The 19,695-nt window shown below is 46.6% G+C and overlaps 1 protein-coding gene across 3 annotated transcripts in view; it reads left to right on the top strand.

The window, feature by feature from the left end:
* TRRAP (transformation/transcription domain associated protein) overlaps positions 1–19,695 on the top strand; it is a 1,102,174-nt gene that overhangs the window by 1,003,988 nt on the left and 78,491 nt on the right. For all 3 annotated transcript variants that reach the window (XM_069209830.1, XM_069209829.1, XM_069209828.1), the window contains one exon: positions 17,040–17,140. In XM_069209830.1, coding sequence (XP_069065931.1) covers positions 17,040–17,140 — 101 coding nt within the window. The remainder of the gene's footprint in view (positions 1–17,039; positions 17,141–19,695) is intronic.

The following is a 19,695-nucleotide window of genomic DNA, read 5'->3' on the forward strand; positions in this document are numbered from 1 at the left end:
CCAACTGATTGGATATCTGCATCGCCGGAAAAAATGTTGCAGCTGCCATTGCAGGGGTCTTGATACCCATGTCCTGAAAATATGATAAAAGGGCTCAGATTAGGGTCACCATGACCCCCATACACTTACGAGTGCCGACCAAGAGGAGCTACCCCAGGAGCCAAAGTTTATACAAAATAAAAAAAAATACAATGTCATGGTTTCTGCAGTGCTCATTCGGGTCCCATCACAGCCCTTCAGTGAGTGCTGTGGTTCTCCCACTGGAGTTGTCCCTTATTCTTCACCTACCTGCTACTTGGTACTGATCGGATAGAGACTTTTAGCTGCAGATTCCTTACCTTTGAATTCTCTCCAAGCATCTGAGTGGATCTGGAAGATTTTTGTGAGCAAGTACGCCTGTGCACTGTTAGGTGCCGTCGATTGGTTCTGTATCCATCATCGGCATCACCCACGCTGGATATAACGTCGCGGGTCCTATATAGATGGCATCCCGGCGTGCTGACGTCACTACTTTTCTTTCTGCACCAGTTATGGGCTGAGCCAAAGAGAGCTACCCCTCACTCAGACTGCCTTTTTTCTACTTTTGTTGAGTATTTTTCAAGTTTACTCCCTATGTGTCGAGGAAGTCTTCTAGAAAGACAGGATCCAGAGTCGTGCTGTGAGTGCTGGGTCACGCATCCAAAGGCTTAAAGGGAGCGGTCCATGAAGCTGATGGCAGCTCGGTGTTTGACTCCACGCAAGTAGAGTTCTCGGTCGAGAGGAAGGTCCCGGGATCCGTCACGGAGCCCAAAGTCTTTGTTATCCCACTCCAAGTCCTCAGGCAATTGGGGAAGTCTAGGCTCAAGAAAAAAAAATAGAATAAGTCGAAGCGCACTTCAACTTCTCGTCTGTCGGCTGACAAGACCAAGGGAGTGTAGACGCTCTTGGCAAAGTTCTGAGCAACATGCGCCTGGACTGTCTCTGCGTGGAGCCAGTGCGACCCCTGCAAAACTCAGAGTTCTATGAAGTTAAGTGCCTCATTTTTGGGCAGATTGGCCTTGTTGAAGCTCCTTCGGGCACTGCGGTTGCCAGCTGGATTTGCCATCACATGCTCCGCTGGCAATCCATTATGTCAAATAGGTGGGTTTTTGCAGGTAGTCTGGAAGGGACTACTCCTTCACCTGTGAGACTACCATTCCATCCATGCCACAATCCTACGATCTGATGATGGAGGATCATTTCTATTACTTCTATTACTTTTAGAAGCACTAAATGCTGGTTTTTGATTCTGACAGTGCACTGAGGCCTCCTAATCGGACCACAGTACCAGTGATCTTTCCTTAAAACAAATTATGTATGATTGTTTCAAAATTGGCACAGGACTTTAGCACCCCTCCAGGTCCCTAGTAAGTAGTACCCCTGGTACCTAGGGCATGAGTAATAAAGAGGGTCCCTAAGGGTTGCAGCATATATTATGCCACCCTAAGTGACCCACACACACATTTCACACAGCCTGACATTGCAGACTGCATGTCAGGGGGCAAACCCTGAGTGAAAACATGGCATGGCACACTCGTGTGCCATGCCAAAGTCACTGCATGCTTTATATCTAAGTCACCCCTAAGGCAGGGTGCATTATAAGACATGTGAGGACTTATCTGTATGAGCATATATGCCCCTGTAATGTTTAGTTCTATTCCTAGACATAGCAAGTGACCGGGCAGCCATCTTAAGGAATGTACTGGACACTGTTCAGCATGAGTGACCCAGATACATGATGGCTGCTTGGAAAATAGTAGTGTTTGGTATCAAACACCTTGTCTTAATAAATTCATACTGATGTCGGTATTGAATTTATTATGACATGCACCCAGAGACACCTTAGAACTGCCACCTGTAATCTGCTAGTCTTCTAGTGTGTTAGCAAACTAGTTTTGACCAGCCTGCCACCACAGACAAGTTTCTGACCTCCTGGTGGTGAGAGCCTCTGCTCTCAGACATCAGAGTGTTATCACCTCTACCAATAGGATGGCTAGTAAATCTGCATAACGAGGCCAGGGACTTTAAAAGTCCTTGCCACCTTTGGTATGCAACCCCCAGCTTCCCCCAGATCTCAGAGAGGCAACACCCTTCACTGAGGACCACTTGGAACCAGGACAGGTAGACAACTTAACTATGTAGTAGGTGTGTTGCACTGCCAGGCTGGACACACCTCTAGCCTGAAGTGAACATGAAGTTAGGAATTCCACCTTCTTGTGTGTTATGGAATTCGGAATTCTGGGACCGGGTGATGCCCACTCCTTAAAGGAAGCAGTTATTTAGGGGGTGTAGCGACCCCAGGGGTAAGTAGCCCATTGGCTACTATCCTCCACTCCCCTTGATGCCCCTAAATTGAGTATTTTGGGGACCCCCTGATACCAGAACGTCTGATTTTCTGGACCGCCAAAACCATGAACTGAGGAGCAGCTACTGACTTGGCCTAAACCCTGCTAGGCTGCCTGCAGTCCTCAACAGTTGAGCCAAAGATGACTCATCCTGCAGCTGCTGTGCCTCCAGAAGCCTGGGAGGACTGCCTGCACTTCAAGAAACTCCACGATCTCCTGTAGAGTAGCGGAGCTACTTCCCTGTAGGCAAACAAGAACCTTGAAGACTCTAACCGCCAAAAACCAACACCAGAAAGCACCACTGCACCTGTGCTCCCTAGTCCGAATCAAAGTGGCCAACGGTGCCAGTGTGGTCCCCAGGCCCTCCAGGACACAAGCCCACATTGGGCTTCTCAAATGTGGACTTCAGAACCCCGCCTGCAGCCTTTTTGTGCAGGCCACCTCTACTGCGGCCACCTCTGGTGTCAGGACACCTCTGCACCTGGCCATCCTGAGAAGAGGAGCAAAGGTGTCCCTACCTCCATGAGCATCGCAAGACCTGAAACCCCCATTCCCTCCCCTCACCCTCCCCTACTGGTTTGACCCGATTGACCCCTCAGTCCTTACCTACAGCTTGTTTTCCCCAGGACCGTTCTCTATTGAAGCAAATGGAGCACCCAAAATCGTAAAAACCTGGACGCCCCCAGAGCTCCATGAAGTGACTTGTTGGTGCTGCCCTGGACAGTCCCTGTACTTACCTTAACTCCTAGAGATTGGTTCTGTAAGTCGCTGTTGAGTACCCTATGCAATATGTGTTTTTCTCAGTAGGATTTCATTACTGTCTTAGTCATTTCAAGTATTTTGCCTGTTTTCTTCAGACTTCACCAGTATTTATTTTGGTAAAAGTAATCTGGTGTTGAAACATAATATAAACAAGGTAACTATTTTTCTAACAATTGATTTCGAGTTCCTTCTTGAGTGTGTCTCATTTATTGGCTCTGTGAGTACAACAAATGCTTACCACTACCCCCTGGTAAGCCTAACTGCTTGCACACACTACCATAGGAGAGAGCTTTTGGGATTGTCATTTGTAACTGTGTAAACCAATAAGGGTTGCTTGGATTATCTGCATAGGGCCTCCATACATTGGTGCACTACATAGATAGCCAGCTTCCTATAGACACCATAGAGAGGGTTTTTGTGCCAGAAGTAGGCTATGGTAGCTATGCTGGCTAATTTCTGGTTCCCAAGGAGGGCAAGGGTCTTGACTGTATCCTACACCTTTGGTCCCACTATCTGTTCCTCAAGAAGAAGTTGAAGATGCTCACTTTGGCTAAAGTTCTATCTGCCCTGGACCCAAGAGACTGGATGGTAGCTTTGGACTTGCAGGACGCTTAGTTTCATACCCCTGTCCTGCCTGACCAGACATTACCTGCAGTTCATGGTACCTCATGAGCACTTTCAGTTCACCATGCTTCCCTTTGGCCTTACCTGCATCCCTCGGTGTTTCACAAAGGTGAGGGCCGGTGGTTGCAGCTCATCTGAAGAGATCAGGGGTTCAGTCCTTATCTATCTTGAAAAAAGGCTGTTGAAGACGGGCTTGCCCCAGGCTGTCATCTCCAACCTCCAGACTACGGTAGACCTCCTTTGCATTCGCTTGGGTTCACTATAAATGTGCTGAAGTCACATCTGACTCCTTCTCAGACACTCCCTTTCTTTGGAGCTGATCTGTACACAGTGCAGTTTCAGGCCTTTCCTCCCGAGCGGCGAGTTCATGATATTCAGGCTATGATACTCCTGTTTCAGCCTTTGTCCTGGATTTCGGTGAGAATGACTTTGAGGCTGCTGAGTCTCATGGCCACCTGCATCCTGCTTGGTGACACATGCCAGATGGCAAATGTGGGCTGTGCAGTGGGACCTGAGGTTCCAGTGAGTGCAGCATGAGGGGAATCACTCTGATCTCGGAGGTAAACTGCGAACGATCTGCACTGGTGCTTAGCGAACCGCAAATAGGTCAGAGGCAGATCCCTCTCCCTTCCCCAACTAGATCTGACAGTAGTGACTGATGTGTCACTCCTGGGATGTGGCAGCCATCAGGGAGAGGTGGAGTTCAGAGGCACCTGCTCTCTGACAGAAGCGGGTCTCTATATAAACCTGTTGGAGCTCCATACGTTCCGGCTGGTATTGAAGTCCTGCCTTCCCTCTATCAAGGGAAAGATAGTGCAGGTGTTCACTGACAACGTCACTGTCATGTGGTGTACTCTAACAAGCATAGTGAGGTGGGGTTGCGGACCCCTTGTCAGGAGGCTCTGCACTTCTGGACATGGCTGGAACAGCAGGGCATATCCTTGGTAGTTCAACATCTGGCGGGATCTCTGAATACCAGAGCAGATGGACACAGGCAAAAATGTCTAGCGGATCATAAATGGCATTGTTAGGAAAATGGCCCTTGTTGCGCCTACCCCCACCCCCACTTTTTGCCTGATATTGATGCTGACTTGACTGAGAGTGTGCTGGGACCCTGCTAACCAGGCCCCAGCACCAGTGTTCTTTCACCAAAACATTTACAATTCTTCCACAATTGGCACACCCATGGCACACAGATAAGTCCCCTGTAAAAGGTACCAGTGGTACCCAGGGCCCTGTGACCAGGAAAGGTCCCTAAGGACTGCAGCATGTGTTGTGCCACCCTAAGGGACTCCTCACCTAACACATGCACACTGCCATTGCAGATTGTGTGTATTGGTGGGGAGAAAAAGGCAAAGTTGAGATGGCATCCCCCTCAAGGTGCCATGCACACCAAACACTGCCTGTGGCATAGGTAAGTCACCCCTCTAGCAGACCTTAAAGCCCTAAGGCAGGGTGCACTATACCACAGGTGAGGGCATAGCTACATGAGCAGTATGCCCCTACAATGTTGTATGTCCAGACATTGTAAGTACAGTGTGGCCATATTAAGTATATGGTCTGGGAGTTTGTCAAAACAAACTCCACAGTTCCATAATGGCTACACTTAATACGGGGAAGTTTGGTATCAAACTTCTCAGAATAATAAACCCGCACTGATGCGAGTGTTGGATTTATTAATAAATGCACACAGAGGGTATCTTAGAGATGCCTCCTGTATTTTACCCAATCCTTCACTGCAGGACTAACTGGTCTGTGCCAGTGTGCCACTGAGAGACGAGTTTCTGACCCCCTGGGTGAGAGCCTTTGTGCTCTCTAGGGCCAGAAACAAAGCCTGCACTGGGTGGAGGTGCTTCACACCTCCCCCCTGCAGGACTGTAACACCTAGCGGTGAGCCTCAAAGCTCAGGCTTCGTGTTACAACGCCCTAGGGCACTCCAGCTAGTGGAGATGCCCAGCCCTCGGACAAAGCCCCACTTTTGGTGGGAAGTCCAGAGGGATAATTAGGAAAAACAAGGAGTCACCACCACCTCAGCCAGGACCACCCCTAAGGTGTCCAGAGCTGAAGTGACCCCCTCCTTGTAGAATCCTCCATCTTGGTTTGGAGGACAGGGACCAACAGGGTCAGGAATGTGCCCCCTCCCCAAAGGGAGTGGGCACAGGAAGGGTGTAGCCACCCTCAGGCCATTGGCTTCTGCTCTCTGACCCCTAAAAATGCCCTAAATCTTGTATTTAAGGGCTCCCTGAACCAAGCTAGTCAGATTCCTGACGACCTCAAATGAACGACTGCTTAGCAGAAACCCCAGCAGAGAAGGAAAGGAGGCAACAACTGACTTGGCCCCAGCCCTACAGGCCTAGCTCCTGCTTCAAAGAACCTGCAGAAGAAAAGCCACACGTCCCGCAGGTCCAGCGACCTCTGAGAAACCTCCAGAGGACTGCCTGCATCACAGAGAATCCACAACTCCTATGGACAGCGGCCCTGTCCAAAGAAGAACAGAAGAAGAATCCTCTTCTGAAGGACTCCCACCTCACTACAGAAGCATGAGTCCTAACCACTCTGCCCCCAACACCCACGGCCCGAGTCCAGGTGTCCAAACGGACCAGAGAGGACCCCAGGTGACAGCAACCAAATGCCCACCCTGGGTTGACCTCTCCCACCCCTCCACAATGATGCCTGCAGAGGTAATCCCGAGGACCCTCCTGACCACGATTGACCTGGACACAGATAACCAACGCCAAAGGACCCACTGCACCGCAGCACCCAGGCCTTGGAGAAATCGACACCCGGTCCAGCAACGATCAACAGGCAGCCCTCTTCCCTGTCCGACCGGTGGTGTGCCCAAGACACCCCCCTGGACCACGTCTGCAGCGCCTTAGTGACCCACGGGGTCCCCCGATAGTTACATTGGAAACCCGACTCCCTGTTTGCACCCTGCACCCGGCTGCCCCAGTGCCGCTGAGGGTGTGAGATTGGTGCCTACTTGGGGCCCCTCCAGTGCTTCTCTAATCCTCACTGGTATGCCCTCCGAACCGCAGGTGCTTACCTGCTGGCAGACTGAATTCCGAGTACCCTCTGTCTCCACAGGAGCCCACGTTAAAATTGCTCAACTTTGACCTCTGCACCCGGCCGTCCCCTTGTTGCTGGTGGTGGGTGTTTGGGGTTGACTTCAACCCCCAACAATGGACTACCTATAACCTAGAGACTGGAACTTTGTCGTGTACTTACCTCTAAAACTGTACTTTATTTTCTTCCTCAAGGAACTGTTCTGAAAATGCACTGTGTCCACTTTTAGAATAGATATTCTGTTTTCTTAAAAACTGTTTACTTGACTAAAGTGAAACCAAGTTACATTGATGTCTATGCTAAGTACTTACCTGCAACAGTATTTACTTCTGAACTGAGTCTTGTGGTTCTGGTAATAAAGTAACAAAAATATATTCTTCTATATAAAATCCTATTGGTCTGGAGTTACGTCATTGTGTGTTTCTTCTATTGCTTGTGTGTGTACAACAAATGCTTAACACTACCCTCTGATAAGCCTAACTGCTTGACTACACTACCACAAATAGAGCATTAGTATTATCTATGATTGCCTCTGTCAAGCCTTTGTGGAACCCCTGGACTCTGTGCACACTATTTCTCATTTTGATATAGTATATACAGAGCCAGTTTCCTACAGCATCATCATCATCAGCAGCAGTGGGAAGGACCTTGGTTAGATCAGTTCCCCTATGCAGAGAATGCGCAAGTTAGTGGTTTTGTGGGTTGGAGATTCCAAGACGGCAATCGCTCAGAGATGCTATTCTTCTCAAGTGGAGTTCAGGCCTCTTGTACATCTTTGGGACCAGACTACTCGTACCCAGAGTTTGCAAGAAGATCGAGAACGACCAGGCTCAATTAATACTTGTGGCTCCTAACTGCACAGAGTCTGGTATCCTGAGATACTGAGCATGTCCATCGTTCCTCTGATCAGACTTCCCCTACGGGAGGATCTTCTCTCGCAGCAGCAGGGGAAGGTTTTGCACCCGATCCTGTCCACTCGGCCTTCTTGAGGGGAGATTGGGTGTAGGGGCATTTGACTGCCTTTTACCTTCTTTCTGAAGTCTGTCTTGTCATCTTGGCAGACAGGTGTCCCCCCACCAAAATGGTATACACCTGTTGTTGGAAGAATTTGTCACACTGTGCACACACGTCTTTTGGACCCCCCCCCCCCCCCCCCTTCTACCCCTCTCTCGGATGTCCTGCTTATCCTTTTCCTCACCCAGCAGGGCTCTGCTCTGTGCACTCTAAGGGACACTTGTCTACTTTTTATGCTTTTTTAAGGTTGCCTGAGCAACCTTCTTTGTTTAATAAGTTCCTCGAAGGTCTTACACATCTTTTACCTGCATCCCGATTCATTATGCCCTAATGTGATTTGAATTTGGTTTTAACCTTTCTGATGTGCGTGCCTTTTGAGCCCCTCCACAATTGTCCTCTCAGGCTTATCACTTTGGAAACTCCGTTCCTTGTGGCTATTACATCTGCACACAGGGTGACTGAGCTGCAGGTATTGTCATCTAAGCTGCCCTACTTTTCTTTCTATCCTGGAAAAAATGGTGCTTCGCAATAAAGCCTCTTTTCTGCTAAAAGTGGTTACGCCCTTCCATGCAGACCAATCCGTCACCTTGCCTACTTTCTACACACACCCACTTCCTTCTAAGGAAGAGGAGATGCTCCACTGCCTGGACCCAAAAAGAGCATTGGTGTTTTAACTTGATCATACAAAAGAGTTCCAGTGGATGACCAACTCTTTGTAGGGTATGTGGGTGCAAAGAAAGGTCCAGCAGTGCAGAAGCGGACCATCTCCAAACTGTCCATTCTCTGCATTAAGATCTCCTGCGCATTGGCCAAGAAGAACCCCCTGAAGGTTAGCGCACTCATTCTACCTGAGCTAAATGGTGAGACCACTGAGTTTGAATGCAGAGTTCCAGTCCTGGACATCTGTCAGGTAACAACATGGGCATCCCTGCACACATTTACCAAGCACTACTTACTGCCTGGACAGTCAGACCGTTGGAACGGGCACTTTGCCCATATTATCCTGCAGGACTTTCTAGTTTGAACTTGGTTCACAGACCCACTCTGTGTATTGCTTGGTATCTATTCAAAGGTAAGGAATCGCCTCATCTGGTAGAGTCTATATCTAGATACAGATTCCATACCAACCCACCTATCCTCCCCACTCTGTGAACTGATTTCTAGGAAGAGGGGCACCCTTTCGGGGCCCAAGTTTTGACTCACAAGTGGTCAGTGTTCTTCATGGATATGCGCTTCTGACGTGCAAAATTGTGAAAAGAAACTGACGTCAGTGCACCTGGGTGGCGCCTATATAGGACCCACAATGTCATATGCGGCCCTCACACCACTGACGACAGATGCAGAGCATATCGATGCCACCTACGGGCACGCAGGGGTATTGCTCATGAAAATCTTACAGACCCAGTCTGATGCCTGGGGATAATTCAAAGAAAAGGAATCTGTAGCTAGCTATAGTCTCTAACATATAACGTGTGACTGAAGGTACGGAACTTGTCCTTTTGGACACAAGGATGCATTTTGCTTTCAAAATAATTGCACAAAAAATAAGCAGCACAAAGTGCAGCCACATGCGTTGTTCCCATTGACTTGCACTAAATATTTCTGCAAATGTTGCATACTCACAAGACTTGGCATAGTAATGTAATTTATAAATGTTTACATAACAAGTGTGATGCAAATTATCTGAGATTTCACTTGGAAATTGAAATTTCGCCCGAACCTTATGAGGACCTGGGTGACCGAAGTTGTGATGCCTTACCATGTTGGTCAGTCCATCACTCTGCCAGTTATTCGCTCCACTTCATCCTTTGAAGGAGGAGGAGAGATTCCACTGGCTCAACCCAAAAAGGGTGTTGAGCTTTAATGTTGACCACGCAAGGGACCATTATGCGGCTGACTAACTCTTTGTAGGATTTTCTGGAGAAAAAAGAAGATGCAGAAGAGGATCTTGTAAACATCGATAGTTTTCTGCACTAGAATCTACCAAGCGCTGGCCAGAAAAACAACATCCTGAAAGCCTGCAGATACATCCTTCTACGGCTGTGACATGGGAGTCTGTGCACATGTTAACGAAACACTTATGCCTTGACAGCCAGGTCCTATGGGATGGCCATATTGCCTTCTCTGTCCTGCAAAACGTTTTGGTCTGAGTCCACGCCCAAGGCCCTCCACTTTTGGGAGGTACTGCTCTGGTGTCTATTCTTCATACGAGTAACCTGCAGTTGGAATACGGTTTCTGGTGGATAATCTAACATCATGCAGATTTCTCACTGCCCTGTTCTGTGGTGTACTTCTGAATATCATTATAAGGTTCAAAGATAACACCCCATCATCTCCATTTTTTCATAGTGCTCTGCACCTGAGGGCACAGATAGAGAAAAATTAGAAATTGATATCAGGACTCGGGGATGGCCATTATATGTAGCTCTTGCTCTGTCACTTCCTGGGAGGATCAGTCACTGCTGATCCAAATTTTGTCACTTCTCTGCCCTTGGGAGCACTACAGGGAACATTCTCCTGATTCAGTCCGGTTCCTGAGGATATTCTTAAGGTGAGGAAGCTGTGTATTGATAGAGTATCCACCAGAAAAAGGGTAACTGAAGTTAAAGGACTATGCTCTCTCTGTAACAATGCTTAATTCCATCAATTGAAATCTTGTCATTCTTGTGAGAAATTCATACTGTTGTCTTTTTTTGGTGAGTACTTGTTTGGTTCATGAACATCAGCAAGTCTGTTTCATCATTTACTCACATGTACTACTGCTATTCATTGTCAAATTCAGCATTCAAGCACACCTATATACCTGATGTGTACATCATCATATGCCAAAGATTTCCTTTGCCATTGTTCCAGGGGTGATCAGTCTTTTCAAGAATACCTCCGATATGTAAATATCAGAGATAGCCACATTCATATCAAGAGTGACTGCAATATGTCATAAAGGGATAGCGAGAATTATGTTGAAAGTGGCATTCTTGCGTTTCTGCTGCAGGTGCCACAGTAGAGCCAGTGAACTCTTGAGGAACTGCTGAATACTTTCTAGGTACTTTTAATTTAGGGATCAGGGGAATGATCGAGTGTCTTTGGGGGAAAAAAAGCCTATCAAACGAAAGTTACCTGTTCGTTCGATGGCATCTGTCGCTGTAGATACACATGGTATGCATGAGCTCGCCATCTGGTGTTGGGTCGGAGTGTTACAAGTTGTTTTTCTTCGAAGAAGTGTTTTCGAGTCACGGGACCGAGTGACTCCACCTTCTGTGCTCATTGCGCATGGGCGTCGACTCCATCTTCGATTGTTTTCTTTCCGCCATCGGGTTCGGACGTGTTCCTGTCGCTCCGAGTTTCGGAACGGAAAGATAGCTGAAGACGGAAGATTTTCGACGGTATCGTTGCGATCCGGTTAGAGATAGACACATACGACGACGCGTTGAACATCGAAGCGCCTCGGTGCCCTTCGGGGTAGATTTCGGCACCCCGTCGGGGCCTAGTCGGCCCGACCGCGTGGAGGACAACGCCGATGGATCGGACCCCGTTTCGATTCTGCCCCGAATGCCACAACAAATATCCTTATACGGACCTACACTCGGTCTGTAATCTGTGCCTGTCACCCGAGCACAGCGAAGAATCCTGTGAGGCCTGTCGGGCGTTCCGGTCCCGAAAAACTCTGCGCGACCGTCGAGCGAGAAGACTCCAGATGGCGTCCACGCCAAAAGAGCGTCGACAGTTCGAGACAGAAGAGGAACAGGAGGAATCCTTTTCCATCCAGGACTCAGACTCCGACGAGCTACACTCTACAAGAACTGTGAGTAAGACGTCGAGATCAAACCTTAAAAAAGGAAAGAAGGCCCAGGGGACGCCACTGCCAACCGGCCATGGCTCCACCCAAATTCTCGGTGACCAACAATCGGCACCGAAAAAGGCCCATTCAGTGTCGAGATCGTCCGACTTCGGTCGAGACACCGGCACGCAGCCTCCTCGGGACCGAGAGAGTGCTAAACAGAAGCATCGACACCGAGAGTTCGGTGTCGACACGGATCGACGCCGAGACAGTGGCGCCGAAGACCATAGAGGCCAAGAATTTTCGGCACAGAAAAAGAGGAAGGTTACCTCGGAGCCGAAAAAATCGACTGGGTTTTCGGAGCCGAAAAAAGCGACATCAGACCCTGTTTCTGGCTCCTACACTGAAGAGCATTCTATGTCTTCTCAAATGAAGAAACATAGATTTGAACAAGAACTGCAATCCACTGACGTGGATCACACGCAAAAGCGTATCTTTATTCAGCAGGGGACTGGGAAGATCAGTACCCTTCCACCTGTCAAACGAAAGAGAACGCTTCAGTTTACTCCTCAGCAACAAACAGCACAAAAGGTAACACCTCCTCCCTCGCCTCCACCTGTAACTCCGGCTTCGCCAACTTACACCCCGTCACATTCGCCAGCTCACACCGCCATGAGCCACGATGACCAAGATCAGGATGCGTGGGACTTGTATGACGCACCAGTGTCTGATAACAGCCCAGACACATACCCAACTAGGCCATCACCACCGGAAGACAGCACAGCCTACTCACAAGTGGTGGCTAGAGCAGCATTATTCCATAATGTGGAACTACACTCGGAACAAATAGAGGATGATTTTTTATTTAACACCCTCTCCTCAACCCACAGCTCCTACCAAAGCCTGCCGATGCTCCCAGGCATGCTACGCCATGCAAAGGACATTTTCAAGGAGCCAGTTAAAAGTAGGGCAGTGACGCCTAGGGTGGACAAAAAGTATAAGGCGCCTCCTACGGACCCTGTATTCATCACCTCTCAGCTGCCACCAGACTCTGTGGTGGTAGGGGCTGCCAGAAAACGGGCAAACTCACACACTTCTGGGGATGCACCTCCCCCAGATAAAGAAAGTAGGAAGTTCGATGCAGCCGGGAAGAGGGTTGCTGTCCAAGCAGCAAACCAGTGGCGCATCGCAAATTCACAAGCGCTGCTAGCGCGATACGACAGAGCCCACTGGGATGAGATGCAGCATCTCATTGAACATCTCCCAAAAGATCTGCAAAAAAGAGCAAAACAGGTTGTTGAGGAGGGTCAAAACATTTCCAACAATCAAATACGCTCCTCCATGGATGCAGCAGACACGGCCGCAAGAACCATTAATACGTCGGTTACCATCCGTAGGCACGCATGGCTCAGAACGTCTGGATTCAAGCCAGAAATTCAGCAGGCAGTGCTTAACATGCCAGTAAACGAGAAACTTCTGTTCGGTCCGGAGGTCGACACAGCCATAGAAAAGCTCAAGAAGGACACTGACACTGCCAAGGCCATGGGCGCACTCTACTCCCCGCAGAGCAGAGGATCTTATAACACCTTCCGCAAAACACCTTTTAGAGGAGGGTTTCGGGGTCAGGCCACACAAGCTAGCACCTCACAGTCCGCACCGCCCACCTACCAGGGACAGTACAGGGGAGGTTTTCGGGGCCAGTATAGAGGGGGGCAATTTCCTAGAAATAGAGGAAGATTTCAAAGCCCCAAAACCACTACCAACAAGCAGTGACTCACACGTCACTCACCCCTCCCACACAACACCAGTGGGGGGGAGGATACATCAATATTACGAAGCATGGGACAAAATAACTACAGACACATGGGTCCTAGCAATTATCCAACATGGTTATTGCATAGAATTCATGCAATTCCCTCCAGACATACCACCAAAATCACAAAATTTATCAAAATACCATTCACAGCTTCTAGAGATAGAAGTTCAAGCACTACTGCAAAAAAATGCAATAGAATTAGTACCAAGCACACAAATAAACACAGGAGTTTATTCACTGTACTTCTTGATACCAAAAAAGGACGAAACACTGAGACCAATTCTAGACCTCAGGGTAGTAAACACATTCATCAAATCAGACCACTTTCACATGGTCACACTACAAGAAGTGTTACCATTGCTCAGAAAACACGACTACATGACAACCCTAGACCTCAAGGACGCATATTTCCATATACCAATACATCAATCACACAGGAAATATCTAAGGTTTGTATTCAAAGGAATACATTACCAATTCAAAGTATTGCCTTTTGGTTTAACAACCGCTCCAAGAGTATTCACAAAATGCCTAGCAGTAGTCGCTGCACACATCAGAAGGCAGCAAATACATGTGTTCCCGTATCTAGACGACTGGCTAATCAAAACCAGTTCGCTCACACAATGCTCAAACCACACAAATCAAGTCATACAAACCCTCTACAATCTAGGGTTCACCGTCAACTTTGCAAAATCAAACATTCTGCCAAGCAAAGTACAGCAATATCTAGGAGCCATAATAGACACGACAAAAGGAGTAGCAACGCCAACTCCACAAAGGATCCACAATTTCAACAGGGTCATTCAACACATGTCTCCAAACCAAACAATACAAGCAAGAACAATACTACAGCTCCTAGGCATGATGTCCTCATGCATAGCCATTGTCCCAAACGCAAGACTGCACATGAGGCCCTTACAACAGTGCCTAGCCTCACAGTGGTCTCAAGCACAGGGTCACCTTCTAGATCTGGTGTTGCTAGACCGCCAAACTTACCTATCGCTTCTATGGTGGAACAGTATAAATTTAAACAGAGGGCGGCCTTTCCAAGACCCAGTGCCACAGTACGTAATAACAACAGATGCTTCCATGACAGGGTGGGGAGCACATCTCAATCAACACAACATAAGAGGACAATGGAACATACATCAAACAAAACTGCATATAAATCATCTAGAATTATTAGCAGTTTTTCAAGCACTAAAAGCTTTCCAACCAATCATAACCCACAAATACATCCTTGTCAAAACAGACAACATGACAACGATGTATTATCTAAACAAACAAGGAGGAACACATTCAACGCAGTTAAGCTTGTTAGCTCAAAAAATATGGAAGTGGGCAATCCACCATCAAATTGGTCTAATAGCACAGTTTATTCCGGGGATCCAGAATCAGCTGGCAGACAATCTCTCTCGAGATCACCAGCAAGTCCACGAATGGGAAATCCACCCACAAATTCTGAACACCTACTTCACACTCTGGGGAACACCACAAATAGACTTATTTGCAACAAAAGAGAACGCAAAATGCCAAAACTTCGCGTCCAGATACCCACACAAGCAATCCCAAGGCAATGCCCTATGGATGAACTGGTCAGGAATATTTGCTTACGCTTTTCCTCCTCTCCCTCTCCTTCCTTACCTAGTAAACAAATTGAGTCAAAACAAACTCAAACTCATTTTAATAGCACCAACGTGGGCAAGACAACCCTGGTACACAACACTGCTAGATCTGTCTGTAGTACCACACATCAAACTGCCCAACAAACCAGATCTGTTAACGCAACACAACCAACAGATCAGACACCCGGACCCAGCATCGCTGAATCTAGCAATCTGGCTCCTGAAATCCTAGAATTCGGACACTTACAACTTAGCCAAGAGTGTATGGAAGTCATAAAGCAGGCCAGAAGGCCATCCACTAGACACTGCTACGCAAGTAAGTGGAAAAGATTTGTTTGGTACTGCCATCATAATCAGATACAACCACTAGAGGCAACTCCAAAACATATAGTAAATTACTTGCTCCATTTACAAAAAGCAAAGCTAGCCTTCTCTTCTATTAAAATACACCTTGCAGCAATATCTGCATACCTGCAAACTACATATTCAACTTCCTTGTATAGGATACCAGTTATCAAAGCATTCATAGAAGGGCTTAAAAGAATTATACCACCAAGAACACCACCTGTTCCTTCATGGAACCTAAACGTGGTTCTAACAAGACTCATGGGCCCACCTTTCGAACCCATGCACTCTTGCGGAATACAATTCCTCACCTGGAAAGTTGCCTTTCTCATCGCCATTACATCTCTAAGAAGAGTAAGTGAAATTCAAGCGTTCACAACACAAGAACCTTTTATACAAATACATAAAAATAAGGTCGTCCTACGACCTAATCCAAAATTTTTACCAAAAGTTATTTCTCCATTCCATCTAAATCAAACGGTAGAACTACCAGTATTCTTCCCACAGCCAGATTCTGTGGCTGAAAGAGCACTACATACATTAGATGTCAAAAGAGCATTAATGTACTACATTGACAGAACGAAGAACATCAGAAAAACTAAACAGCTATTTATTGCATTCCAAAAACCTCATGCAGGTAACCCAATATCAAAACAAGGTATAGCCAGATGGATAGTTAAATGCATCCAAATCTGCTACCTTAAAGCAAAAAGACAACTGCCCATTACTCCCAGGGCACATTCAACAAGGAAAAAAGGTGCTTCAATGGCCTTTTTAGGAAACATCCCAATGCAAGAAATTTGTAAGGCAGCCACTTGGTCTACGCCTCACACATTCACCAAACACTACTGTATAGATGTGCTATCCGCACAACAAGCTACAGTAGGTCAAGCTGTATTAAGAACTCTATTTCAGACAACTTCTACTCCTACAGGCTAAACCACCGCTTATGGGGAACTAACTGCTTACTAGTCTATGCATACCATGTGTATCTACAGCGACAGATGCCATCGAACTGAAAATGTCACTTACCCAGTGTACATCTGTTCGTGGCATCAGTCGCTGAGATTCACATGGACCCACCCACCTCCCCGGAAGCCTGTAGCAGTTCAGAAGTTACCTTCAATTTTGTACATTTGTATATATATTACTTAATCCTTTAATAGGTACATACTTACATTTTCATTGCGCGGGCACTATTACTATAGTACAACTCCTACCTCACCCTCTGCGGGGAAAACAATCGAAGATGGAGTCGACGCCCATGCGCAATGAGCACAGAAGGTGGAGTCACTCGGTCCCGTGACTCGAAAACACTTCTTCGAAGAAAAACAACTTGTAACACTCCGACCCAACACCAGATGGCGAGCTCATGCATACCATGTGAATCTCAGCGACTGATGCCACGAACAGATGTACACTGGGTAAGTGACATTTTCATTTTTTAACACAGTAAATACATAGGGAAAATTGATGGTAATTCTATATTAATTTGACAGTCTTGAAACAAATTTGCAACAGGTCAGGCAGCGAATCAGATGCTATTCTTTGTCAAGATTATTATTGTAATTTTATCATACATGTGTCATTTCAACAAACTATAGCAAAGTTTTCAAATATATGTTTGAATAAATTGTATTTTCCAACAGGGTCTAGAAGTGATTGAATCAACGAATTTGAAGTATTTCACGAAGGAGATGACAGCTGAATTCTATGCTCTTAAGGGAATGTTCTTGGCTCAGATTAACAAGTACGTGTAAGGTTTCATTTTGTTCCCCAATGTTTTAGCGTTAATTGAAGTGTTAAATTGTATAAAATAGTTATGAAGATACAGCAGCTCCCCCTTTTTTGTGGATGACCATCTATGATCTGACAGTTCATGGTTAATATTGCTTCCATCCTATGAGAGCTCCAGTCTGACACTCCCAGGTGTAAGCTCTTCTTTTTGAATCGCAAAAGATCACATAAATGAGTTAGTCACCCTTGTTTCTGTCTCCTGCAGTTAGCACAGCAGATAAAGGAAGCCTTGACTAGCAATGATTTGCGAAATAAGGCGGCCAGTTGGACACTTGTATTACTGGAAACACAGAGCTGTTTCCAGGTATGTATACGGTCTGTGTGCCTCTTCTACTGAGATGTCAAAGCACCTCACAGAGGGTTTCAAGCGCACAAACCCCCCCCCCCCCTCCTAAAAGAGACGTAAACTTCCAGCTGAGGGACCCACTAGACCTCTCCAACCTTTATCTGCGACCTCCCTCCCACGCGAAATACCAGGCTCGCATATTGTAATAAAGTGAGCTCCTCAACTAATTTCTACATTTAAAGCAGCAGTTCTCAACTTTCTTTTCTTTTCTTTTTTTCTGGTTACTGATACTTTGCCACTTTTCTGTTATTTTCTTTAGATTTTGTAACTAGTGTTATTTCACTACTGAAGCTTTTGAGTTGCATTGAAGTTCCATAAACAGCAGTCATGGCGTATGGTCACTGTCTGAGAAGGAAAGCACATGTCTGTTTGCCTAATCTTTGTTTATATACATGTGAATGTCAGAGGGAGAGAAACTTGCACTGCGGTGTATGTGAGGGAAACTTGCCATGCTGGTTCCCACGCTACCCACTGTGTGTGACACAAAACTTGCCCTACTGCGTGGGGGTTTTATTAGCGGAATTTGTAGAGTGCATCAAATACCCATAAGGTCCTCCTGGCGCTCAAGGATGACTTGTCCTGCATTGCATAATTAGACCGAAATAGCCATGTTTTAAGCTTAAACTAAAGATTACTGGGGATTTACTCAAACCAGCACGAAGGGATTCCAGAGGTTAGCCACCAAAAATTAAAAGAAACGGCTTGCAGTACATTGGAAGTGAGTTTGCTGAACAACTCCAAAGTTGGCAGATGAAGATCGAAGGCAGTCGGTCAGTTAATAGTACTCCTGGGCTATTGTGTTTTTTTTTTTTTAGTCGAGAGTGGAAGATAAACTAAAGCTTTAGTTTGCATTTTCAAACCAGTGGAGGCCGCTTTAGAAAAGTAGTGGTAGGCCAGGGGAGCAGGGGTGATCGATTAATAATGAAATAAATAGGTAAAATAAAAGTTCACTTACGTCTGAACGGCCGCTGCCTTTCCTCCGTCTTCTTCTCTTCCTAGCTGCACGGAAGCGCACAGACTATCCAGACTCTGCTAAGCCAATCACAACACTGCTTTCACCAGCATGACAGCAGCATTGTGACTGGTCTGAACGGCTTGTGCAGTACAGCCAGGTGGAGAAATGCTAAGTCCTCATGTCTGTTTGGTCGGCCCAAGACTGCCGGCCAAACTGTAATGCGAACGTATGGTGAACATACGCCTCCTCCTCCCTGTGACACAGCCCAGACCTGCTATAACTTCACTTCGCACTGAAAAATAAAATGATAATAGCATTGTGTTATTAGCATTTCATTTTTCCTTTTTTGCACTACTCAGAGCAGTGGGGTGACACTTCTCCACCTTTGCGGGGGAACCGCTGCTGCATCAGACTAGAGAAGCTGGTTACTTCAATCATATGAAAAGAGATTGGGGTCAAAGATGAACCCCTCTTCGCGGGGAAAGTCTGTGGGAGAAGGAGTACACTCCAGTTCAGCGGGCCACCGGGAAGGTGACTAGACGAAGTGTGTGTTATGTATGAAAGGTCTTCTCTCAGGCTTGTCTCCATTAAACTTCAGTCAGTTCTGTCCAATGCAGGGAGCAACTCTGGGCCTATAGCCCCAGAAGCTTCTTAGTGAGGGAGCATTGTTCAAAATGGGGACAATGATCAGTGTGTCATACACATACAATGATGGTTGATAGGGGTTTCATCCAACAAGGCCTAGTCTCTCAATCTGTGTATGCTTTTCAACATGACTCTTCAAACGATCACATGTTTCATAGAGAAATGTTGAAGTGAGAAAAGAAAAACTGAAAGCTTCAGGTCTGCGAAAAACAAGACTACATGCTGGACAAATGAAGGTTCGGAAAAAGCCACTTTTTTCTATGAATTTCCTCAGAAAACCATCTCTGCGAAGTAATAGCTTTAGTCTTTACACCTTTTCTGTTCCCTTCTTTTTGATCATTCCATCAGGTGAGTATGTTTGAGTTCTTTTTTTGCACACAGAAGGATTAGAACAATAGAGATAGAAATTCTTGTGAAATATAGTCAGAGGGACATGTGCTCTCGTATTACTGGAGACATACAGCAGTTGACAGGTATTCATATTTAGGACATCCGAGCGAATGCGAAGTAATGAACGTTAGCAGCCAGAGGGAATATGTAAGTGTTGAAAAGTGTGGAACTA

The sequence above is a fragment of the Pleurodeles waltl genome, chromosome 10 (genome assembly GCF_031143425.1).
Source record: "Pleurodeles waltl isolate 20211129_DDA chromosome 10, aPleWal1.hap1.20221129, whole genome shotgun sequence".
NCBI lineage: Eukaryota > Metazoa > Chordata > Amphibia > Caudata > Salamandridae > Pleurodeles > Pleurodeles waltl.